The sequence below is a fragment of the Cavia porcellus genome, unplaced genomic scaffold (genome assembly GCF_034190915.1).
Source record: "Cavia porcellus strain 051 isolate PalLab524CR breed Dunkin Hartley unplaced genomic scaffold, mCavPor4.1 scaffold_29, whole genome shotgun sequence".
Lineage (NCBI taxonomy): Eukaryota > Metazoa > Chordata > Mammalia > Rodentia > Caviidae > Cavia > Cavia porcellus.
In genome coordinates, this window is record NW_026947512.1 from 1,841,003 (window position 1) to 1,868,324 (window position 27,322).

General features: G+C 36.8%; 1 protein-coding gene across 2 annotated transcripts in view; it reads left to right on the top strand.

Annotated features, from left to right (window-relative positions):
- Positions 1–27,322, top strand: part of Niban1 (niban apoptosis regulator 1) — a 154,138-nt gene that overhangs the window by 82,680 nt on the left and 44,136 nt on the right. Inside the window, exon 5 of one of the 2 annotated variants that reach the window (XM_063240293.1) lies at positions 2,304–2,471. In XM_063240293.1, the coding sequence (XP_063096363.1) occupies positions 2,304–2,471 (168 nt within the window). Of the gene's footprint in view, positions 1–2,303; positions 2,472–23,800; positions 23,920–27,322 lie in introns of those variants that run through there. The other variant, XM_063240294.1, reaches the window with a different exon arrangement.

Consider the following 27,322-nt stretch of genomic DNA (forward strand, 5'->3'; position numbering starts at 1 on the left):
TATTTTTCCAATCCTGGCATGGCAGATCCATAAGTTTGTCAGAGACTTGGGATTTTCTCCCTCTTTTTTCCGGGTTGTGATTCTTATCAGAATCCAGGGCTGCTGCTGAAGCTGCAGCTATCTCTTTCCAGACAGTAGGAAGGAAGGAAGGTATCTTTATGGATACCTCTAGGAGTTTTCACATACCACTTTGGTTTGCCTCCTTTTGACCAGAGCTTAATAGCTGTGGGCTACCAAACTGTAAGGGAGGCTGGAAATGTGTGCACAATCTTTTCTGTGCTGTCACTTGGCCAAGTAAAAATCGTAGGTTTTATTACTGAGAAAGAAAGGGAGAAGAGATATTATGTTATAACTAAAGGTCTCTAAAACATCCAACTATTTATTCCTTTATTCCTCTGTTTTAAATTCATATTGTGATTCATTCCTGTATTATGCTGTGCTGGGAGCTGTGCTGGCACCAGTGTGGCTCCAGTTTGTGCTCCAGGACGTTTCACTCTGTTGCTTCAGATTCTAGAAGGGTGGAACAGGGCTCCTCTCTATGCCCCCAATAAAGCTATTCTTTAGTACATGTTTGCAGTACCTAATGTTTAATACATGTTGTAGTACATTCTTAGTGTGGAGTTAGCACACATACATAGCACATCTTCATTCTTTTTCGATTTCCTTCCCCTCCCCTCTATACATAAGTAGCTGACATAGTGCTGGAGCCTCCCTTATGGTTATGATCCATTGTTTTGTATGCCAGTGCCTTCACTAACATCTTGGAGGTTCTGCTGTCCTTCCTTTCCCTGCCACTGGTGCCCATTCTGTAGGGAGCACATAACTAACTTTTCCTTCTGTGTGTCCTTTGCAAATCTGGGAAGAAAGTGGTATTTTTAACCAAGTACAATGTCATGTCGTAGGAATGCATGGAGGGAATGATGTTGAGGTCAGGGTTCTGAATAGTAGTGTGGCTTAACATAAGTTTCTTGGGATTGATTTTGAGAGGAAAGTCTCTCTCTCTTCCTCTCTCTCTCTCTCCTTCTTTTTCCCTTTCTCCCCTGCCCTAGGCTTTGAACCCAGGGTCTCACATATGTTAGGCCGATGCTCTACCATTTACCTACCTTCCCCACCCTAAAAGTCTCATGCTTCTAGGGCTTCTGAAATTTTCTGCATTTCACATCTGTTCACTCAACATGCTTCAGGTGAAGGTCTCTTAGGGTCCTTGCTGTGCTGTGGGCTGAGGTACAAGCACTGGTGAGATGAAGCTTCAAGGAGCCCACAGTTCAGACTGTGGTTCTGCTTCCTAGGGAGGAGACCCATGAAAATGGGGGAGCTCATCTTAATCTCCAGCCCCACACCCCAACATCCCCACCCCAGGCTTGGGTGCCAGTATTTTAGGGGAACCAGGTAGGATACCTACTGCTTTCTAGTGGCAGAAAATCCATAACAAGGAGGTTGCTTCTGAACTGACTTTTGAAAGATGAAGGAGAATTTTTCAGGGAAAGCATGATGGACAAGAAGGGAGAAAGGATGAAATAAACTGCAGAAACTACATAAAAAGTTATGGGATAACTAGGCTGTTCCATGAAATGGTATAGATTGAGGGTGGAGGGGAAGCCAGCACAGAACAGGGAAACCACCAGCACTTAAGAGAGCTAAGGATGCAATAAGATGACGAAAAAGAAACCATTTTTTTTTAAAGCATAAAGGAAACAAGGTGAGAGATGTTCCTGGAAGTCAAGGGTAGAGATGTTTTCAATTCATGTGTCTCTGTCTTCATTCACGTGTATCATGTTGCATGTAATTTCTCTTCTTCTTCATTTGTTCCTGTTACTTTTAATCTGGTAGGATCACAAGTCCAGGTAATAAATAAACAGCCATGGGCTTGCAGTCAGGATGCATAAGTGAGCTCAGCCATTGAGTTCAGGAACTAGTGGGCTGAGAATAAACAGATGGTACAGACAGCAGTGAGAGGGTTTGGGAGAAGGCCCGGGAAGCTGTGTCCTTCAGTGAATGTGTGCAGTAAGGCTGAGGTCCACAAGAGTCCACCCACACAGCACCAGTGGGTAGAGGGAGCTCTGTCTGCAGGTATTTTCAACAGGAGGGAGTTGAGAAAGATTGTGTCACATGGCTGTGCCTGTGTCTGAGGAGAACCAGGAGAGAATGAGTCAGGAGAGCTGGTGGAAAGATGGAGAGGAGTCTGAACTCCCATTTTCTCTAACAAATATCCACCCCTGCCCTGGATATCCTCACAGCTATCTGGAAATAAGTATTTGAAAGAAAGTATTTTGAAATGATTTGTGTTTCTATTATTTCCTCAGCTTCCAATGAGAAGGAAAATTCTCAGCCTTTTGTGGTCCTGCCGAAGGCGTTCCCCGTGTACCTGTGGCAGCCCTTCCTGAGACATGGCTACTTCTGCTTCCAGGAGGCTGCTGACCAGAAGAGGTTCAGCACGCTCCTGAGTGACTGCGTCAGGCACCTGAATCATGGTAGGGCACAGCTTCTCTGAGTTGTCATCTGCTCCCCTGATTCTTAGAAAGAGCTGCCATGGTGCTGCCCCAGAGAAGGAGAGAAAACCTTCAGTTCAGTCATGGTCTGGGACATCTCAGGGAAACAACATGTGAGCAGGTGTGGGTGTGTGTTCAAACTGCTCTGTCTTCATTCATGTGTATCATGTTGCATGTAATTTCTCTTCTTCCTCATTTGTTCCTGTTATTTTTAATCTAAATGCCAGTTAGAACATGCCAGTCATTTTGGGAGAAATCCAAATACAACATTTCTTATTTATTTTCACCTTTATTTCTGAATGGCAGTCACTTAAGTGGGATAGCTTACTGTAATGTAATGTTTATTTCCCAATTAGCAGTGGCATTAGCTTTTTATCACTATAACAAGAACGTGAGATAATTAACTGGTAGGAAGAAAAGGTTTAGTTTGACTCACAGTTGTAGAAGTTTCGCTCCATGATTTGTGGTTAACATTGCTTTTGGGCTAGTGACAAGGCAGCACGTGTTGGCAGGAGCACACGTGGGGGCCAAGCAGCTAATTTTACGGCTGGGAGCAAAAGAGAATGGGCAGTACCTTAAAATCCCCTCACCACATAACTGCTTCTCATCTCTGAAAGCTCCCAATGGACCCATCAAGCTGAGGACCAAGCCCTTACCACATGGGCCTTTGAAGGGTACTTATCGAAACTACTGTTGTCAAAACTTGAAGGTTGCTGAGTCCCTGAAAGAGCTTGATTAAAACACAGATGCTTGGGCTTCATCTTCAGACATTCAGATTCCTGGGTCTGTGGTGGCCCCAGAATTTGCTCTGCTAGCAAACTGTTGTTAAGTGATGCAGAAGCTGCTGGTCCACGCTTCCAACCCATGCCAGGAGTGGTGATGCTTCAGACCACTTTGCCAGTAGGCACAGATTTAATTCCAATTGCATCTGCAGTTAAAGTCTTTTCATTCTGATATGTGGTGTTTTTGACATTTCAGTGTGAATGCTGAATTTTTTGGACTCCATAAAAAAATGTTATAGATAACTGACCTCTGTGTTCTTTGGCAGCTGGTAAAGCAACCTGTGAATAACCACTGAGAGTTTATTCTCTGCCAACCTTCATGTGGATATTTGGTACAAAGTGATGAAGCATCAAACTTCTTGTCTCTGGGAGTCTAAATTCAAACAGGGAAGAGGGATAAAAATACCTTAAAAATTCTAATATTATAGTTATTAAAGATAATGTGTTGAAGAGTGGCTGGATAGTGAAGAAAGATGTATAGAATTTTGACTGTAAGTTAGTGACAGCAGGTTGGTATTTTTTAAGTTTCACCAGCTACCTGTGTTACTGTGGGAGGCAGGGTTGGAGAAATAGAGTATCATGAAGTTCTGATGCAGAGAAAAGTGCTTTCTCCAAATCATCTAGCTCTTCATCGACTATCTTCTTGCACCATTTAAAGAATGTTGATGTTGTCTTGGTTACTTTTCTCTCATTGCTGGGACAAAATACCTAACTTTCAAAGTTAAGGAAAGTTTGTAAAGGTTGCAGTCCATAAAAAGTTTGTAGAGGTTACTGGCTCCAAAGCAGGGTGGCATGGCAGAGGGGCAACAGTTCAAGGAAGCAGAAAACAGCAAAAGCAACAAGAGTGAAACAGGGAGAAACAGTCCTCTTTTCCTCCCTTGTATTGTATGCAAGCCTCTTTTCCTCTTACTTATATGAAACAATGCGCCAACTATTACATACGTGTTCTCAGGGCTTTTACTGGACCTGTAGTATTTGAATGCCTTATGAATAAATAGCTTTTGTGCATTCAAAAAAAAAAAAAGATGGTACCAACTTGGTTCAACTTAAGATTTTCTAATTTATAATGATGCAAAAGTAATATACATCTAGGCCAGTTCTGTGACCATCTCGTTCCATGCTGGACAGGTCAGCCAGCCACATGCTCATGTGAATGAGCAACCAATACTTTACAATGTGCTATATTGCAAAGGTTTTATTAGATAATATATTTTGTGACTTGCATCACATCATGTCTAAAAAAATGCTCATCTCTGTGTGGACATGAGATATTCATGATTTTAAAATAGAGTTTATTTTTGATGATTTTGTCCAACTGTGAGCTAATGCAAGTTCTCTGAGCATATTTAAGGGGAACTAGGGTAAGCTATGATGCTTAGTAATTTAGGTGTATTAACTATTATTTTTGACTTACATTTTCAACTTACAATGACGTATATTTTCAATTAACCCTTGTTAAATCAAGGAACATCTAAACAGTACTTTAAATTTGTCCAAGAAGACCTCGTTGAGTGACATTTGAGTTGAGTCACCTCACCCAAGTGTCTTTATTTCCTACTCTAATTTTATAGTGCACTGGCTTTCAACTTTAAAGCATTCCCTGAGACTGTCAGTCCCACAGAGTGACAATCACTGGTGATGTACTCAGTCAGTTCTTGGTTTTAACTTGTGTATCAATAGGAAGTGAACAGAAAAAGATAATGCCATTCCATTTTGCTATGGTAACTGGAGTACGCATCATCATAACACTGACTCTTCACTAAAGACATTACAAGAATAATAGCCTTATTGATATCTTGCCTTGCGGTTTTGATGTTTTAGAGACAGAACTACCCATCACTGTTTATGGCATCTGGCTCATTTTTCAATATATTTAACTCCTTCATGTTTGGGGCCTTGATCAAGTATGAACTTGCAGTTGGCACTAAACACAAGAACCACAGAATTTCGCTGAACAAAGAATGTTCTCTGTTCAGCCAAATGGAACCTGCTGCATTCTCTCTTTCATGTACATAATAGGAATTTCTCTGGGGGAGTTTCTGGATTATGTAGCTTGTGCTTAGATACCATTTATGGAAGATTTCACTTGAATCAAAATCCAGCTCTGATCTCTGGCCTGTCATCCATGGTATGAAGATAATGCAGTTAGTAATGTCACCCTGCTTCTGTGTCACGTTCTTTTGGTCAGAAACTATGTGTTCCTAAGTTCTGTGCAGACAATTTGACTTAATGTCCATACTCTAGACAGAACCATAGATCATCAGAACATTACAGGGAACAGTCCTTGGCTGTCATGGGCCAGGAAGCTTATGGCTCTTTCCCTTCTCACTTCTTTTTCTGTTTTTGACAGCACAATGTACTAATCATGTTTACTGATCACTTTTCCTGTTTTGGTGTATACTGATGTTCATTATATGATCCTGAATGCACTAGTAAGAGGTTTTCACAGGCTGCCAGTTAGCCACTTCCCACATGCTTAATAGAAGAGTTTAGAAATAGAGCCTTACCTTACAAAGCACTCGTCTCTCAGGCATTTTAAACATGCTTCTTTCAAACTATTTTTCTAACACATAATCCAGAGCAAAGCAAAATCAGAGCTATTCACTTAAGTTCATCTGAAACCTAGAATGTGTTGATTTCTTGCTACGTGGATAGTCCTATCTAAACCTACCTTGGTGTTTTGTCCACAACTAAAGATGATTATATGTGCTTAAACATAATGTATTTGATAGTGTAGTCTGTTTACCATTTATATTTTGTGTGGTCTAAAAAAAAAGGCAAAACATACCCTGCTTGTGATCATATGGTTGGACTACTTTAAACATAAGTGATGTAAAACATATTTTCATATTATGTGTACTTCTGATTTTCCTTAAACTACCTCAAGATTTCAAAGCAATCTAAGACTTGGAACTAGACAAACAGGTTTCTACTGGGGACCATACAACTGATTTCTCTTAAACATTCAGGGTTTATCACTGGCAGCAATCTAGTCGGGGGTTCACTGTTACCTAAAACTATATTGCCATGGATACAGTCAAATCTTTTTTTTCCTGTCAAACTCGTGGTGTAGTTTCAGTGAAACCACTGAGAACCACACCCCCTCTACCACTTCTACTGAACCGGGGTTATTTTTTGTGAAGACCTAAAAATTGTGTTATTATAGTGATTAAAGGGTAACAAATTGGAACAATATTTTAAAAAGACCAAACAAGCAAAGAATTAACATTAATTCATCCAAAAACATTTTATATATGTGCCATTTACATTACAAAATCACCAGAGTTTTTGATATTATTATGATTGACCATGACAAAGTTTGAATAGCTTTCAAGTTTTTGTTCTTTTTTTTTCTAGTTTACTTGTAGTTGGGGTATATTAAGATTGAAAGATACTTATTAAAATGACTGTGCTTTCAAGTTTTTGTTCTTTTTTTTAGTTTATTTGTAGTTGGGGTATATTAAGATTAAAAGATACTTATTAAAATGTCAGTGCAAATGTGGTAATTGTTTTAATGGCAGATGATCAACATTATGTTTTAATAGCAAATAATCAATATTATGAAGGGATTCTATTTAGCAGACAGTTTTGGATTTCTTTTAAAAACCAACATTGAGTAGAGTTTGGAGAAAATTTTCTCATGGTGTTTTAAAATAATGAGATACCATTACTCCTCCAATTGTAAATAAACATAGAGAACGGGCTAGGCAGAGAAACTGTGTTGTTGTTCACTCTGTTAATTGTAACTTTGAAAGTTAAAAATGACATTAAAATGTTTATAACATATTTAGACCACATAAGGAACGTTATGTTATCTCTGAAATTTATCTTATGCATTCTTCCTTGGGATCTTCTTACATTTTTCCCTTTGAGAGAATGCCATTCTGGATTTTGTGTTTTGCTTTTTTTTGTAGCTTTATCACATCTGCTTAATCACTTCCATGTTTTAAAACTATACACATGGAATTTTATATAACTTACTTTCTTCAGTGTTATATTCCAGTGATTCATCCATGTTATTGCTTGTAGCTGCAGTCTGTTGGTTTTCAGTCATAAATACATTCCATCATGCTATTATACAATAATTTCTGGGTCTCTTTTTAATGTTGATAGAAAGCTGGATTGTTTCCATTACTTATTACTGACAGTGTCATTACAGACATTTTCCATGTGCTGCTGGCTTACAGAAATTTGATTTTGGAATGGTTCACTAGTATCTTAAATGTTAATAAATGTTAATGAGTACATTTGGCATGTGATTATTTCATAGTGATTTTTAGATATTACTATTAATGTTATTCTTGGCTTATAAAATGGATTAGATAGTGGTCCCTCTCCCTTCCCTCATGTTTTAAATACCCGGTAATAGTTTGTGTAATTATTTATATTTGTGATATCTGGTAGTTCTTGCCTGTAAAGTCATCTTAGTTTAGGTCTTAGCTCTTTTGAAGGAAGATTTAAACTAGTGATTTAAAATTTTAAATTGTTGCACAATTCCTTTTCTTAAGTAAGTTTTCATAGATTACAGTTTTCTACAAATTTGCTAATTTGTATGCCTTAAAAGTCAGTGGCATAAAATTATGTATAGTATTTTACTTTCTATTGATATATTCACACTGCCTCTTTATTCTTTGTAGTGTTCCTCTATTTCCAAATTTATTTGTGCCTCCTCTCCTTTTTCGTGGTCAATATTACTGGAAATTTGTCAGTTTTATCGATTGTAAAAATGAATTTGGACTTTGTAGATCATTTATTTTCTATAATGTTTATTTGTGATTTTTTAACTGCTTTTCTTTTACTTCGTTGGGCTTTATTTTTCTGGGTTAATTTCCTCATTTTTGCAGACAGATGATTACTGAGCGTACTGTGATTTTCATAAATGCTTGCAAATTCTTTGACACTCTTTCATTCAAGAGGGGAGCCTAACTGTTCTCCTCCTGAACGTGGGCCAGACAGAGTGACTTACTTCTCATGAACAGAATGTGGCAGAAGTGATGGCATGTGATCTCCAAGGATGGGTCACAGAAAAAATAGCTTCTGCCTGCCTTTCTCTATCAGGGGTCTCTTCCTGAGGAGGACCTTGCCATCATCATGGTGGAATACACAAGTAGCCCCCTGGGCAGGCACATATAGAAACTTGGGTCTTCCTGCCAACAGCCAGCCACTAACCGTATTGAGTAACCTACTGACATGTCAGCCATGTGAATAACCTATGGGGCAAGTGCACGCTTCACTCCTGCAAAGACTTGAGATGGTGGTAGATTAAGCCATTGTATGGCTGCAGCCTCGTACAAGCCAGAACCACCTAGTGAAGCTGCTTTCCAATTCCTAACTCACAACTACTATGAGAGAGGATAAATATTTGCTATCACTTAAGCAACTAACATTTGGGGTAACTTGTTGAATAGTACTAGAAAACTCAAATAATCATTAATCATTAGCCTGAATTGTGGGCAGACAATGTAGTTTGTATTATACTTTAAAATACGTTGTTTCTTGTTTTATGCCCCTGTATGTGGTTGATTCTTGTAGAAATTTATGGGTCATTGGAAACGATGCATATTCAATAGCTGTATATATCCATTAGCTCAAGTATGCTAGTGGTGTTGTTCAAGCCTGTATCTTGCCAATTATATTTTGCAACTGTAATTATAATTATTAGTTACTGAGGGAGTTATGTTCAAATCTGCCAGTATTATAGTAGATTTATTGTTTGTATTTCAATTGTTGAATTATATGTTTGAAGGCATATGGATATTATGTAATACATTGCTAGATGGATACATGTTTAGACTTATTCTACCTAGTAAACTGAACCTTATCACTATGAAATGATCCATTTTATATCTATTAATGCTATTTGCCTTATACTTATTTTGTCTGATAGTAATATAATAGGGCAACTTTTTAAAAGGTATTGCATGGGATATTTACTTACTAAAAACATTTGACAGTCTTTTAGATGGACTGTTCAGTTTTATTTATTTCTATTAAAATATCTCATATTTTGAGTTTTAAAGCTACTGTCTTATTTATTTTCTATATATCCCACTTTTTAAATATTTTCACTTTCTTCTCTTTTGGATTATTATTACTGTATAATAAAAATATGCATATTCTGTATCTATTTTGTTAATGGTTATCCTACAAATTTTAGTGTGCAGAATATAACTTATAAAACCTAGACAACACCTCTAAGTTTCTCTCAAAGAATACAGAGAATTTAGAGTACTTTAGTACCATCAACAAGCCTCTCCACTTACAGGTTGTTGCAGATTTGAATTTTAATTATATCTTTTATTTTTGCCCGCCAAATGTATTGGTATTGCTATTTTATGCAATTTAATGTTTAATATATTTTTACCAGTGTGAGGGAAGATTCCTTTCTAGATGCTGTAAATTACTTGGATCTGTAAATTATGATATCATTTTCTTTATTTTTCTTTCTTTCTTTCTTTCTTTCTTTCTTTCTTTCTTTCTTTCTTTCTTTCTTGGTACCAGGGATCGAACTCATGACCTCGTGCTTGCTAGGCAAGCACTTTTGCTACTGAGCTAAATCTCCAGCCCCTGGATCTGTCAGTTAAACTGACCAAAGACAAATTAAGGGGAGAAAAGTCTACAAATTTAATTTATTATCAATATTTTCCCATGGAACATAGTGTTTTCAGAAAACCCTCAAAAAGCAGATTTGGGGACTTACCAGCCATTTTTTAAAGTGTGATAAGTTATAAAGAAGTAACTAGAAAAAAAGGGGAAATCTGGTTTCTAGGAGAGCTAAATCGTTGGAAAATGACTAGGAGATATATTAAAGGTAAGGGTTTTTAGCAAGGTGTGCTTGTGCAGAGGCATCTGGGCAGCGACTCCCTGTCTCTGGCTATAAGAAAGTACTTTCTTCCTAGTTCCAGGAGGGCATCTTTCTCATGGAAAATTTATGCCCTGCTTTTAGGCGGAAAGGAAAGGACAGAGAGCCCTTCTTGTATCTACTGTTTCTGGTGCTTTCACCTTGAAATGATCACTATGCAAAAGCAAATTTTGATAGCATAATGTGATGCGCTTCACTATTATTTGCTTGTAACTTCTTGCATGTCAGGCTTTTCATCTGAGAACATTCTCCTCTTGCCTGAAGGACAGCTTGGAGAACTTTTAAATATTTGTGTTTGTTCAAGGTTTACTTTCTCAGATTTTGTTTATACTCTGCAAGTATCTTTAACTCTTTTTTGCTCTTTAGTTTTTCTCCTAGTGCTACAGATTGAACTCATGCATGCTGAACTTGTTCTCTACTGCAGAGCTGCAGCCCCAGTCCTGCATCCTCGCTCTTTAAAGATGTTTTCACTGTGTATGAAACTTTGGAGTAGCAGGGTTTTTTTTTTCCTATCACTATGTTGAATACTTAGTTTCCTGATTCCAGGCTTCCATTGCTGAGATTGAGAAACTTGCTATCAGCCTTGTGGTTCCTTTGGATTTATTTGGTTTCTTTCAAAATCATCTTCTCTTTTGTTTTTGTTATTTTTTAGTTTTATAAAAATGTATCTTAGTTGTGATTTCCTATTCATTTATACTGCTTGAAGTTTATTGATTTTTCTGAATCTGTAGATTATTGTTTAATCACTTTTAGAGAATTCTCAACTATAATTTCTCTTTTTCTTTGGGAAATCTGAATATAAATTCAGATATCCTTCCATTTTATTCATCTCTTAACCTTTAATTTTAAATTTTCCATTTTTTCATTTTTTCTTTCTAAATAATTTGTACACATTTGTCATTTAGTTTTCTATTTCTATACACAGCTGTATTTAATTTGCTATGAAGCCTATCCATTGATTTTTTTCATTTGTGTATTTTTATTGCTTTTGGCTTTAAAAAAAATCAGATTGTTTAAAACAACCTCTTTTTACTCACATTTTCAATTTCTCTAAACTTTTTTGAGCATGTTGGAGAACATATTTTATATTCTGTGCTTGCTAATTTGGATATCTGAGACTTTGTGGGTTGTATTCTGTTGGTATTTGTGCTGTCTTCTGCTCCTGGTACCCTGTAAAATACTTCATGATTTTTGACGATGAACTCATGTCTCATTGTGGCCAACTAAAAGTGAGTTCCTTCAGAAATTATATGTATTTCCTCTGACCAAATACTTTAGGGTAGTACTAGCTGTTTGGATTACCAAGCTAATGTGCATTTAGGTCATAAAGATTGTGGGAACATGCCTCTGACAAGGGAAATATTTATGTCTTTTACTCAATGCCAAGGTTTGAGATGTTTTATTTTCTTTATAATGGAATAAGCGAATCTGTATGTGAGTGGTTTCTACATTGTAATTTGGCATGTTATATGGATTGGGACTTTGATTCTGGTACTCATTTGGAATAGTTTAAGTTCTTCAGGTTGTACTGATGTCCTCAGAGTGAAAGCTAGCATTAAGGCTTATCTTAATGTTTCTGGCTTTTATATCAGTTTGCAGGGCTGCCATAACAATGTTCCTGGATGACTTAAACACTAGAAACTTGTTGTCTGTAGTTCTAAAAGATATAAGTCCGAAGTCAGGAGGTTGGCATGATTGATTCCAAGGGCCATGAGAGAAGATGCTATTTCAGTTGTCTCCCCTTGTTTTATAGAAGTGCCACTCTCATATATCTTCATCTTCACATGGCATTTCCTCTGTGTCTATGTCCAAATTTCCCCTTTTTATAAAAATACTAGTTGGATTCAAAACTTACCCTACTCCAATGATCTAATCTCACATGATTATATTTGCAGTGACTTTACTTCTAGACAAATCATTTTCTAAGATTCTGTGGATTAGGACTTCAACATATAAATTAGAGAGTACACAGTTCATCCCATAACACGTCTTACTTTATTGCCAGTTTATGGAAGGTATTAAATTACTTTTGAATGTGTAATTGATCTAATATGCTTTTTAAATCCCCAATGAGAGGAAAGGTACATAATTAAGGCATAGAGCATGCCACATAGCCAGATACCCATAGATAAAAACTGAATGGCATCGACAAAGTAGCTGTCATTCATAGCAGTTTTAACAAGGGTGCTTCCAACTTTGACACATCTATTCATGTGGTAGCTGTGCTACACTGTGCATGCGATTCTGCTGCTGCATACTAGCATCTTGCCTTTGGGAAAGAAACTCAAAAGCTAAACCTGACATTTAAACTTAAAACTTGGAAATAATTGTAGGGCTACTATAATGTTTCAGTCAGCTCTGTAATGAGTGTTCTCTGCATCTATAGCACACACCTACCATAAAAACAATAATAAATATACCAAACCATCAAGATTAAATTATACTGTATATGCTATGTGGATAAAGAAATGTGGAATACATTTTAGAAAACCTCCCACTAAAAACAGTTCAAGCCTTGATGGATTAATTCTCAGTTCTTTGAAAACTTTGCTTATTCCAAAGGTCTTATTCATTTCAAGTTATTAATAAGAAAAGATTTTTTTAGAAACATTTTTTTAAAAATGAAATATGTCAACTTGCTTCTGAATGAGTTAATGTACCGTCAGGGTAGAGGTGAGAAGACTTACAATTTCAGATACCTGGCTTTATTCCAGATCTACTGAATTAGAGTCTCTGAGAAATGGATCCCCAAAATTTGTCTTTTCAACAGCATCCCTTCGTAGGTGAGTGATTGCTTGCTGCCCATAGTCCTTCCTCTCCCAAGTATTTTGCTTTAAACCATTTATTTTTCATTTTCTAAAATGATATGTGCTGTGATATTCAATGATAGAGTTAAATTGTAGTTTATGGGGAAAAAATAGTGAATGGCCAAAATGCGCTTAGCAATTATAAGATAAAACTAAACCCTTTATAATGTTTTAGTTAGGGTACCACTACTATACACTTCATAGAATTTCCTTTTTGAAAATAATCATAAATCTAATAATAAGAACAACTAAGATGTATTCTGTACTGAATTTGATACTTTTCCTGTGGTTTTTTCCTTTTATCCTATATTACCCACCTAATTCTATGCAGTAGCTCTCTGTGGTAATCTGTGTGCTGTGTATGTATGGGTGGGTGGTCTCTTCTGGGATGGTAGAGTCCTCTTTCATTCTGCTTTTACCATTTACTTCTCTCTTACTGAAAGATTGTCTACCACTTTAATATAAAGATGGTCATCCTATTCCAGAGGTCAGCTATACTTTGGTTAGCTGATTGTCCCTGTTAAAGCATGCATTAGTATGCCCGGGAGCTGAGCATGATGGTACATACCTGTAATCCCAGATTTCTGAGAGGCTGAAGCAGGAGGATTGCAAATTTGAGCCCTACTTGGCCAGCTTAAGGAGATCTTGTCTCAAAATAAAGGGCGGTAATGTAGATCAGTGTGAAAGCCCTATGTTCTATCTCTAGATCTCTAGTACCAAGGGGGAAAAAAAAGAATCCTCCAGGGGACCTATCAGCATACAGATTGCTGGGCTCCACCCTCAGAGTTTGTGATTTAGTAGTTCTGAAGTAAATGGTTAAAATTTGAATTTCTAACATATTTTTGGTGCTGCCTCTTCTACTCCTTCTGGCCCAGGGCCCATGCTTGGAAAAAAGAGTGTATTTATTTAATCTACACAGCCATCCTCTGGGGCAGACACTATTATTTGTTTCAGCCCTATTTTATAGGTGACAGTCCTGAGGCAAGTGGGCAAGGCAGCTGGCAGTGCACACCAAATAATCCCAGGCAGTTAGACTACAAAGCCCCGTGTTTCTACCCACTGTACCACGTGGCTTCTCAGTCAGAAGGTGCTTGTTAAGTATCTACTGCAGACCCTGCATTTAACTGGCTAATGTTTAAAAATTAAAGCTAATGTTTTTAAAACAATCTAATTCAATTCCTTATTCAGAACCACATGTTTTGATGTTAGTCACTTCTTACTAATCTTGACATGGATAATTTTTTAGTATCTGTTTGAGAGGGAAGCGGGTTGCTGTACATCTGTTGAAATGTAGGTGGCAATTAACAGAAGTTAAATCTTTTCTCTGCTTTTAAACATGAAATTGAAACCTGAATGGGCACTCTTCTGGTAAATTATATACTATTAAAAAACTATGCTCCAAAGCTAATATTTTCTTGGCTTGTGCAAATACATAGCTGAGAATAATTTTGTGGGATATGTTGCGTGGGTGGGGTTGACACATTAATGGCGTTTCTGTATGACCAGTTCTTTATGTTTCAGATATTTAGCCTTTATTTTTTCCTGTCAGCATGCATGTTCACTGGACTCCCATGTTGGCTCTTTGCTGGGGGAGGGCAGAGTCTAGATTTGACCAGAATTTTTTTCTCTGCTTTTTTTTTCTGGAGAGCATGAATCATTCTTTAAGCTATCAACATCTAACTATTCATGAGGCATTCCTCTTTTAAGAGGCTTAGAAAATGGGGTGAAAGAGAAGGAAGTTGGAGAGGACCAATGGTATCATAATACCCACTTTCACATCTTACCAGATGGAGCTGCCCCTTACCAAGTTCCTTTCCTGTGGGAGGTGAGGGCTTGGTCTGTGCAAGTGCCAGGAGGAACTGAGACTTCCTACTTTATTTGTACTTCTCTCTTCCTGGCAGTCAGACTGCCAGTCACCTCGATTGTTCATCAGTACTTTTCTGCTAGTTTTGTGCATGTAGGTCAGGAATAAATGACACTTTACGTGACAGAAACAATAATGGAAATAGAAGAATATTTTTTGAGGATCTGCTATGTCCAGAATGTTAACTTAGAGCTGAAAGAAAAGCAAACCAAAATGCTAAGTTCATTGTTTATAAACAAGACTCAGTTTATAAGGCTGGCCCATTCTATGGACTGTAGAGTTTTTGGAATTATTTTCTTCTGACATTCAAGAGATTATAATTAAAGGACCACAGTGTAGTCCACAGTACAATATTATTTCAGTCCATTCCATTCATTTCAAGTCAACACCAAGCAACTGTGTTCCAAAGAATGTATTCCTAGAACACATCTTAACCACTGTTCTGTCTTACTTAGAGTCTTACGGGATTGCCCTTCTGTTTTTCTTTCCTACGCTTCTTTCTTCTTTTTTCCCTCTCCCTCTTCTCACTCCCCTTCCCATTCCTCTCCCCCTTGTTTTTCTCTTTTTTTTCTTATCCTTCTCTTCATTTTTTTTTAATTGCTGGGTATTGAACTGTGGGCCTCATAGGTGCTAGCAAATACTCTACTACTGAGCCGCACTCCTTCCCTCCTTTTGCAAGCTTTAAGACACCAGATTAGATTTTTCAAATTGAGAATCAGAAGTCTTCCTCCAAGTGGTAGGCTCTTTTTCACAATAGTGGTGAGTCATCCTCACTGAGAACATAGGTAGTTTTGCATCTGGCTAGCACTTCTGGTCTGATGTAGTTTAACACATACGGAGTGAGTTGTATTTCCTGGCATTGTATGTTCCAGTGACTAATCACAAAATTTTGCACTACGGCTGTTTATTAAGGGCTTCTGTATTACAGTGGGACCACTTTTGTGTGTGTGCATATGTTGTATGATAGAGGAGGGACCTCAGCTTTCTGATTGGCCTTGCCTAGTGTCCCTGCATTAGCATAAGTATTGTTTTCATACCTCTGAGTAGATACAGGTGATCATTTTCAGTATTTGACTTTAAAGTGAATCAGTTTACCCATGTGTGCTGGTAAGTGGGCAATAATGGGAAAAGAAAGAGTAAATTCTGGTTGACTGGAAGATGCACAAAACTTCCATTAGTTTGTCTATTCCTTGCAAGCTAAAAATTTCATAAGACTGGCAGGTTAAGAACTAAGAATCTTTAGTTTTTGGATAGATCGATTGCCATTTATAGTTGGGTTTGGTTTTGATAAAGTGTAGGGGAATTTCCAGCATAGATGAGTGAGTTGTTACTGGCTGGAAAAGGTGGTATAAAAAATTTCCATCTCTAGTTTCTGCTTTAATTTCTAGTTTCACATTTGGTGGTTAAAAAATTACTGTTGAGTTCATACCATTTATGTCTTTATCAGGTCAGGAATCTTAGTAGCTTTTGGCATTAGATGTCACTGGAGATGTGAATTTCATGACTGAAGAGAAGGGAGCACATTTGAAATAAAAATATATTAATGGGGCTAGAGGTTGAGTTACATGGATGATTTCACATTATAAATTAAAATTATATATCTTGTCCTTTGAATTTATCTCCAAAGAGCATTTATTACAATATTATCTTCACTGCCCTATACTTTTTTCTGCCATTAGACCTAAGTTTTGGGCCAGTAACTCACTCTGGGCTTCTTTAGTTTAATTTTCTGAAGATTTTCGGTCATATGCCATTTCCCCTAGAAAGCCATTCTTAATCCACCAGAGATACCTATTCATATATGCTTCCTTCCTTTCCCTTCATTCTTATTTTCATCACAGTACTAATCATGTTTTATTATCATCATTAACTGTATTGGTCTGATTCCTAAAGCTAGCTGTTTCTGAGGGCTGGGCTATGTCTTCTGCTATTGCATCTCAGCCATTGTCACTGGACCTGGGGCATTGTGAGCATATGCTAATTCATTCTCTCTGTCTCTCTCTCTTTCTGTCTCTCATCTTTTGGCTAAATGAAAGAGCATAGAACATCATTTAAAGAAGTGTCTGGGCATAGTAAGAATATTAGTAATGCAACCCAGCTTTATTGGATTTGGAAGCAAGGTCTATTTTATTTGTATTCATAGCAAAGACAATTGTGGGGTGGGGGTGGGGTTCAGCTTTCTTCCTTGACTACCCATGTAGTTATTTCTTTTTCTTTTTCATTCTTCCAATGACATGTCAATTTTGCAACTTTTTCTCATGCTCCTCATTTCCTATTATTTCTATATAGTCTTCTTTCCTTATGCAAGGCAGTGCTTTTAGTTTGTTATTTGGATAATCAATAACAGTCCCTCTAACAGTGAAATTTTTCAGGCTGGACAGGCAAATGAAGTATGTTGCATTATGCCATTACTTAAATTATTATTGTGCTTGTTGGCTATGCCCCATGGAACATTACTTCCTTTTGTTTAAAAAGATTCCCTATTGTCATTTATACATATATTTTTATTTTATACATAATGCTTTTGCAGTCATATTGGGGATTTTAAATTTACCATCATGTTGGAATAAGTAAGAACAACATGAAAGGACCCAAATAATATTTCTTTTCCCAGAAGATGTTTTCTCTCATGTGTAGTGGCTTCTGAAGCCCTAATCTAGTGATGGTGAACCTTTTGGAGATTTCAGTCTTTATATAAGCAGCCCTCTACAGCACAGGTGCCATAGGTTCACCACCACTGTAGCCCAGCTCTCCATGATCTTTATTGGAAGCATGGCATGGAAAATACCAGCTCCTTCCAGTCCTATTCTATACAAAGTTGTAATCGACACCTGCTATAATAATGCATATGCAAAATATTTATTGATTATTATTTAGTTACTAGAGGAAGAACATACAAATGAAATGGTTTGCACTATGTAGCTTGTCAAAGATATGATTGCCAATAATAAGGATAAAATATTAGCTAACATCACTGCTGTTTATTGAACACTCATTTTATGCCAGTTGAAAAAATGACAATCTTTATATTAGACAGCATTATTCCTGAAAAACTTAGATAGGCGAAGGAATTTGGTAGATAGTTATCAAGTGGTGAACTCAGAATTCAATCTTAAATGTTTGACTTTGAAACTCAATCTCCTAATTGCAGTGTAAAAGAGCCCACAATCTGAAGGATTATATCAATTTTTCTTGCCACATTTTAAAAGTTATTATTAGCACACATTGATTGAATAATATAATGGGTTTCTTTGTGATGCTTTCATACATGCATTTCCATATTTTGATCATATTTACTCTCCTTGTTAGCCTCTCTTACTTCCCCTTTCCTTTCCTCTTGCTTCTTTCCCCATCCTTAATGTTCCCCTTTTATTTTCATGCCTTTTCCCCCTAGATTCTATATATGAGAAAAAATACGCTATACTTATCTTCCTGAAACTGGTTTATTTCCCTTACCATGGTAATATTCAGTTTCATCCATTTTCCTATGAATGGCATAATTTCATTCTTTGTGGTCAAATAATATTCCACTGTGTATATACACCACATTTTCTTTATCCATTGATCCCCTGATGTAAATCTAACCTGCCTCCATAACATGGCAGTTGTGCATAGTGCCCTAATAAATGTGGATGTGCAGATATCTCTATTGTATGCTGATTCTGATTCCTTAAGACATATACCCAGGAGTGGTATAGCTGAATCACTTGGTAGCTCTGTTTTTTAGTTTTTTATTCCACACCAATTTCTGTAGTGCCTGTCCTAGTTTGCATTTCCATGAACAATATATAAGAATTCCTTTTTGTTCTGCATCCTCATTAGAATTTCAGAGGTGTTTTTTGTTTTTGTTTTTTACTTCTCTTGGTGATAGTTGTTCTGACTGGGGTGAAAAAATCTTGGTGTAGTTTTGATTTACATTTCCCTAATAGGAAATGGGTAATGATCTTGAACATATTTTCAGATATTAATTAGCTATTTATACTTCTTTTGAGAAGTGTCTGTTCAACTCATTGACCATTTATTGACTTTGACTTGTTTGTTCTTTTGGTGATGCTTTTAAAATTCTTTATATACTCTGTTAGATGGATCACTGGCAAAGATTTTCTCCTGTTCTATGTCTGTCTTCACTCTTACGATCATTTCCTCTGTTGTGCAGAACCTTTTTAGTTTGATGTAATTCAGTTTTTCAATTCTTGCTACTGTTTCCTGAACTATTGGACTTCTGTTCAGAAATCATTACCTATGTCAATATTTTTAAATGTTTCCCCTGTTTTCCTGTAGTAGTTTCAAAGTTTCAGATCTTACATTAAGGTCTTTGATCCATTCTGAGTTGATTTTGTACAGGATGAGAGATAAGGATCTAATTTTAATCTTCTATAAGTAGCTGTTTGATTTTCCCAACACCATTTGTTGAAGAGCCTGCCTTTCCTCCAACAAATATTTTTAACTTCCTCATTGTGAATTAAATGACTATAGATACATGGGTTTAGTTTTGGATCCTCAACTCTATGCCATTGATCTACATTTTTAATTTTATGCCTGTATCATACTGTTTTTGTTACAATGGCTCTATAATATATTTTGAAATAGAGTATTATGATTCCCCTTTGCAATTTTCTTTTTTCACAGGGCTGCTTTGGATATTTGGGATCTTTCATGCTTCAGTATGAATTTTAGGATTGTTTTTATAGTTCTGTGAAAAATTTGGTATTTTACATTGCCTTGTAGATTACTGTTGGTTAGTGGCTAGTTTACCAAAAAATGTTAATTTTCCCAAAGCATGAATATAGGATGTCTTTTCATCTTCAAGTATCTTATTCAAATTCTTTCTTAAGTGTTTTATAATTTTCATTGTTTAGGTCTTTCATCTTGGGGTTGTTATTCCTTTCCACACTTGAATGGATTTTCAGAAGTAGTACTAGAAATCAGTTATTAAATAGTTACCTAAAATAGTGATTTCTGGACATAAGTTCATTGAATCTGTATGACAACACCAAGGAGAAATAGTTTTTATTCTCATAGATTAAACAGATACTGGTAGAAATAAAGAAAGTTAAATTCACAGAGCTATTAGATAGCAGGGCCCAATTGGTATCTAGATCTCTTCTCTATTATATTTTAGAGTGTATTCAGTCAGGGTTAAAGCATTTGAGTTCTGGAAAGCAGTTCATATTACTGAAAAAAGTGACTAGGTTTAGCTTGACAGTGATTGAGAGGAGAAAATTATCTTCAAATACCTCCTGTCAATTAAAAGAAGGATCAGACATTTTGTAGTTTCAGAAGATAAAAGTGTTACTTAAAAATGTAGGCAATCTAGATTCTAGAATTGGAATTGCAGTTGCCTGCTTCTAGGATTGTATTTAATTAAAAATAGAAATTGATTCTGTCAATCAAAATTAGGAAAAAAACTCTGAACTCAGTTAAAGTCCCTGGGTGGCATCTATTACATGCGTCTTCTGAACATGCTGTCTCATCTTTGTTGTATTAGAAGGAACTATGCTTCTAGAACATTACAGGTGAGGTCTCATGTCAGTTCTGAATATCCTAGAATGAAAAAAATTTTCTTCTTTTTGTTCATTTAAGAAAAAGGTATCAGTTGTTCTGAATGAGGGCAAGGTCAACTGAAGTATGGGAAAGAAAACTGTCTCAGCATTCAAAGCCTTCCCAGAGCAGAGAGTGCTGGGCGAGCCACCTAGGGATGCTCACCATAACACTGTGGTGCTGAGGGGAGGGGAGAAGAGACTAGAAGGCATGAAGTTCTTGGTTTTCTTTAAGGGAGGCTTGTAACGTTAAGAGTTGGTGCACCCATAGGAAGGCAGTGGGAGGAGGATCAAGAGACCTAGAGGTAGCTGGTCGCTTTTGATCTGGGAACAGGCCACTGTTAAGCAGATAGAGGAAACATTTAAAGATAAACAAGGAAAGTTTTCAGAGGTCAAGGCAAGTTGACAGATGATTTCATAATATATTCTTTGGCATCATCTACTGTTGACTTTTTTCCAGTGAAAAGATCAGGTGAATGTTATTGTTCTCTTTCTTTGAAGAGTAGAATAACCATTGCTTCTCTAGCTCCTATAAGGAAAAAGATGAACATTTTGTTTTTCACCTAGAACTGTGGGGCACTTGGTTTCTAATGGTACTGGAGGGCTGCACAGTACTAGTACAGAGGGGCTGGGGAAGGTGCCTTTCTAATTGGCCCCACTTCAGAACACAGTTAAATATAAGGAACTTCTTCTGCCGCCTTCCCTTTTTCCCTCCCGCCTTTTTTCTCTGCCTCCCTTCCCTGCCTTTCTTCCTTGCTTTACCTTTCTCTCTTCCTGCCTTCCTTCCTTATTTTCTTCTCCAACAAATACTAACAGAGCACCTTTAGTACGCCAAGCAGCTGCTGGGTGCTGGGAATCCAGTGGTGTACAAAGCAGATGTGATCCCTGCCTACTTGGAGATTACAAAATAATTTTAAAAGTTTAATTACAGATTGGTATAAAAGATGCACCAAGAAGTTATAACAAAGAGACTTGATCCATGTGGGTTCAGGGAAAGAATCCTGGGAAGCAATAATATGACCGATTACCCTGAAGATCATATGGCCAAAGCAAGAGTTGGCAAACTATGGTCTGGAGGCCAAATCCAGCTGCCATCTGTTTTTGTGGGGAATTTGACCCCCTCCACTTGCTTTTTGGGCTTCTTTGAGACTAAAGGGTAGAGCTAAGTATTTGTATTAGAGACTTTATTGGCTCCAAAACCCGAAATACTACAGTTTGCCTTTCACAGACAATGCTTGCTGACCTTTGATCCAGAAAATTCTTGAAAATAAAAGTTGCAACATTTAGTCTGACTCTTGCAATTTGGGGGCAGAGTGAATCATAGAATTTGCCTAATTGAGACACTGGCGGGAACATATTACTTGGATGTGATGATGTATGTGCCTCTTCGTGAAGTAAATTTTAAGCCGATAGGAAGTTTTGTTGAAACTTGAGATTGTATATGTAAATAGATTTCCTTTTTGTGGAGAGAAGGCTATAGTATAGTGATCCTCATCCAACAATCTTTTTTCACAGTATCTGAGGATAAATAAAAATGGCAACTGCTAAGTCACACCCTTACAACCTCTTGAAGGTGGTATAGTACTTTGAAATGTTTAGCATGTTTACAAAAATTGTTTTAACTCTGGAAGTTTGAGGTGTTTGTCTAATACATGTGCCCCGTCACATCCCTCAGGGCTATACTTAGAAGAACTGTGCTTCCACTGAATGCCGTCCTTGCTCCCCACTGCCTTAGCTCTGGACATCTCTAAATACCCAGCAATGCATATTTTCCTTCCCATCACTCCTTCAGTCTATAGTCCTGAGCTGTGTCAGTGCTATAGTTTTAATTCCAACCTGCCATAGCTCTTGAGTTCAGTTTTAGCTAGCTCACGAGTGGATTAACTCCAGTATTTTCTTATCTTTTCTCTTTTTTCTCCACAGTCTTTGCACTGACCTGATGGCTCTCCCAGTTCCTTCCTCCTAGTCCATTCTTCCCTGAAGTTCTTGGCTTTGGCTCTAGCTCTGACATGATTACCAATTGATTATGTCTCAGAAAGTTACGAAGCAAAAGAGTGGCCAGAATGGAAGCTGACTGCCTTGTACACCTTGTCAGGGTTCCCTTTTACCCTCTGGACCTCAGTTCCCTGAAGAGGGCTGGCATTCTCACCATCTCTAGGCACCAACTGGAGCCTGGATTTCCCTTAAATATATATTTGACTAGGAAGACCTAGCACGTGAGCTTACTTGCACACTTGGAAAGCACCGTGGAAATACGCACTAGCCAGGTCAAGAAAGCAAAATCAAAATGGATACAACAGAAATAAGGTAGTGTGATGTATTCTGCTTCTGTTTTCAGATCCCTTTTGGTTTGTTTCTGTAGGCTATTTTATTGGGGGAGAAATATAAAGCAAACTGATATTCTCTTAGTGTCATGGAAAGCTAAGACATCACATGATGATGCCAGAGCTGGAAAGTTCTTTAGAAATCACATGCTTTACCATCATCATCTGACAAATGACAGTGAACAGGGAGGAAAGGGTAAGTGACTTTCAAAGGCAGAGTCATTAATGAATGTGAATAGGTTGAGGACATATTTGTAGGCATCAGAGAATTTAATGAACTAAATGATCTTTTGAGTCAAATATTGTTTTCTTTCTCTTGTTTTATTTTAAAATATCATATATGTGCATGTATGTACACACATGACTTTTAAATGAATGCATTATTTGGATCATATCAGTACTTCTTTTGCTTATTCTCTTTTCATTCTCTTAGTTTTTCCATTAGCAGCAATATTAAAATCCCCATGTATCTTGCCACATATTTTCCCATATACATGCATACAGGACAGGTGTTTTCAAAATCACTTTTAAAAATAAGTAAGACCATGTGATACACACTTTATTGCATTTTGTTTTTCTCATTCAACAAGACTTCATGGAAATGCCTCAAAGCTAACTGATATAGTACTGATCTATTTACTTGCAGATATATAATATCCCATGACTATGTTGGTCAGCCATTCTTTTTTTTGAAGGTAGTGAAATACAACAGAACAAGACAGAACAAAGTCAATTGAGACAGTGTAGTGAAACTGGTACAGAACTTCACAGCAGATTACCAGGATAACAGCAATAGGTATCACAGTATATCTTGTTATCATCACAATAGTTCTTTCAATCATATACAGCAAAATAAAATGAAGTACAGAACATTATAGAACTTATCAAAACAGAATATTGAATAGAACAGTACCATTAATCAGAATAAAGCAAAATAGTAGTAAAAATATTTGCCTTCAGAAAGATGGTAGAAGGAAATTTGCTCTTACTTGCTACATTGCATACGATCAACCTCCCAAGAGATGCTCAGATCTCTGGTTCCCATTTGCTAAAGGGGGGGGGCAGGGGAAGTGGGATGTTTGACTCTAAGCCTGTGCACTGGTAGGCTCACTATTGCTTAGCAGGGAGGCAGGCTGCTTGCTTGGTTTCCCAGGGTTCTAAGTTCCAACATGGTGCGGATCTCAGGAGACACTGGTGGTTCTCCCCCTGGGGCGACTGCAGCCTGCCACACCACAGCCACTTACCAGGCAGGTGAGCTGTTTGCTTGGTTTCCCAGTGTCCTAAGTTCTAACATGGTGCAAATCTCAGGAGACGCTGGTGGTTCTCCTCCTGGGGTAGCTTCCGGTCGGCCATTCTTTTATTGATAACCTTCACTATGTTTCCTGGTTTACCACTGTAATCCATGAATAAGTAAGTATTGTTTTTCATATATCTTCATACTCTTATTCTATGAGGCAGAGTTGGAGTTGCTGGGTAAAAATATGTATAATTTAATAGATGCTGCCAGATTAATTTTCAGATGGACTGTAAATTTCAGATTTCTTCAGTGTATGTGAGTATTCTTTTAGCTGCTTTTCTGCCTGTAATAGGTCTTTTGGCTCTTTATTTATTTGATGAGCTGACAGGCAAGAAACAGATTCCTATTTTGAGTGGCTTTCCCTGACTGCCAGTGAGTCTGAGTATTTTATTTGATATTTATCAGCATTTGGAATTACTCTTTTATGGATTATCCATCTATATGCCTTGCCCCACTTTTATTTTTATTCTTTCTCTTTTTCTTTCTTTTTGTTTTTCTTTTTTGTGTGAGCTCTGTGAAAAGTTAGATATTAACCCTTTTTAATATATCACACAGAGATACCTAATTTTTATTTAGTCAAATATGTCTGTCTTATTTATGAAGATTTCCTTAGCCCTAGATTATATTTGTCATCTTCTTGATTTTTTTCTTGAATTATTTATATTGCCATACTTTTAACATTTCAGTCTCAAGGCTTTTTGGAGATCATGCTTATACATGTTTATACATGATGTATGTCAGTGATTTGATGCTTTCCCTTAAATGAATGACCAGTTGTGCCAGCACCAATTATGAAACAGTTTAACCTTCACTGATTAATCTTCTTTTTAAACATGTGTGAAAATTTTAAGTATACAGACAGGCAGAAAAATATATAGGTCTTGAGGTTATTTAGGTATTCTCGTTTGTTCCCTATTGATTTATTTATTCCTTATGTTAATGCAGTTTTGATTTATAGTAGATTATAGATTTATACTGTATATTTTATGTCCTCTTATAATTCATTTATATTATACTTTTTTGGCTATTTTTAAGCATACAGTCTTCTTTGTAAATTTTTATTCATTATAATTATCCTCCAATGCCTGTTGGGATTCTAATTGCAATCACATTAATTTAGGAATTATTTTAGAAGATGTTATAAAATGATTACATGTTATATTCAATGGGGGAATCTTAAGGATCCAGTTTAAAGACTGTATTCACATTCATGAGGCAGCCCAAGAGTTGTAACATGTGTTTGCTCTGTCTGCACAAAGCTCAAGGCTGTGGTTTGGACACTGTGAGTGAAGGAGGGGAAGGAAAGTCACTGGTAGGAGTAGAGAACCCACGAAGGGCCAGACTCTGTCCTGAGTCATTTGCTTATGACGGGTCCCCTTACACAACAGCATCCTGATCGGAATTAGGAAGTTCAACTGTGGACTCCCAGACTTCAGAACCCATCCTAAGGCACTCTATTCGAAGTCTTATAAAGTTTCATAACTTGGGTGTTTCAAAACAGGAAATGTTGTTTGATGAGGTCATTGTATGTGCTTTGTGTGGCTGGCCTCCGTGTTGTAGGGCTTGCTTTTCCTTTTGCCTCAAATAGCTGCCACCTGCTACCATTCAACTTCGATGTGTCTGTTTAGATACGTGTTCCGTGAAAACATGGTACCGCAAACTGACACTTGACTATAAATTTGCTTTAACATAAATAGACATGGTCAGATTTTTCAAAGTTTGCCAGAATGTATTTTTTATTAAATAAACAGTTTTAGAGCTCTATTGTATGTTAGGCACCATAATAAATATTAAGGAGAAAACAGGGATCAAAAATATACTCACTTGAATAGGACTGACATTATTTATTTATCTATCTATTTATTTATCTATTTATTTATTTATTTTCGTAGAGATGAGTCTCCCTAGAAGGGTGGTGGGATTAGAGGTGTATGCCACCACAGCTAGCTGGGATTGCCATTTTAAAAAATGGAAATTAGGTAATTTTTTTCCAATAGTACACAGGTACAATATTTTTAAAGCTAACATCATGTGATTTAACTTACAAAACAGGCAAAAATATCAGGAAGGAAACTAAAAGATTTAGTCTTTGATACCTACATTAAAATAGAGACATGAATGAGCATAACTGAAGCCTCTAGATTTGTGATCTAACTTTTTTAACTAGAAAAATATTTGAATAAATCTGAAATAATCAATATCTTCAATTCTTGATAATGAAGAACAACACACTTTTAAGAGTGTTACTCCTATTAGTATAACTCTATTGCTTTCTTGAATATTGTAGTGTTTATTTTTAATTTAGTTCACCTGATATACTTGGTTATCAACTAGAAAAATGGGTCTAGATGAAAACTTACATATTCATTTTAATTTTATCTTAATTAGAAACTCAAAGTCTGTACAGATAAGACCTAAATTCTTTGAGTTAAGTAATATGTATTGAGCATACAGTATTTTACAAATATTTACTGAGTATACAATATTTAACAAATATTCACTGAGTTGTAGTATGTGCTAGGCACTGTCCTAGGCACTTACAAGACAGAGAAAAACAAAACCAAGATCTCTATTCCTGTAATACTTATAGTCTTGTTAGGGACCAATAGTAGAAATAAAAAGTGTCACAAGTATAATAAAGGAGTTATCTAAAATGAAAAGATGTAATAAATACTGTGGAAAAAATGCTAAAGTACATTAAAGAGTTCTGGGAGTTCTGGAAGTGAAGGAGTAGGAGTTTGTTGTAATATATAAATTGTATTAAATATGCACAGAATTAAGTATGGAGGGCTATGCCCAGCTTAGAGTTCAAGAGAAATGCAGAGATGGAGAATGCTACCAGAGGAGATCAAACAGTTTAGGTGGAGAATAAAAACTGTAAGGAATAATAGCAGTACTTTCATCATGTGGTGTGTTAGTTTATTCTCTACTGCTGACATCATACCCTAGACTGGGAAGGGTATAAAGGAAAGGGATTTAGCTTAGCTCATGTTGTGGAGGTCCAAGGCCTAGGAGCCACATCTGGTGATGCCCTTCTTGCTGGCCCAGTCCAGACATGATCCAGGGCACCACGTGGCAGGAGACAGGGACAGTATATGCACATGTAGGTGTCTCTTGTGGTCTTGCTCTTTTTCATAAAGCCCCAACATTTGGTCATGGAGACCCTACTTAAAGGACCTTGTCTAGCCCTTATTACTTCCCAAAAACCCCACCTCTAAAAACCATACTGAGTTTTCAGTCTCCTAATTCCTTACCATGGAGATTAAATTTCAACACATGGACCATTGTAGACACGTGTTTAAATCATTTCCAAGCCATAGCACCTTCAACATAAGGAAGAGTTCTGGAAAGACACAA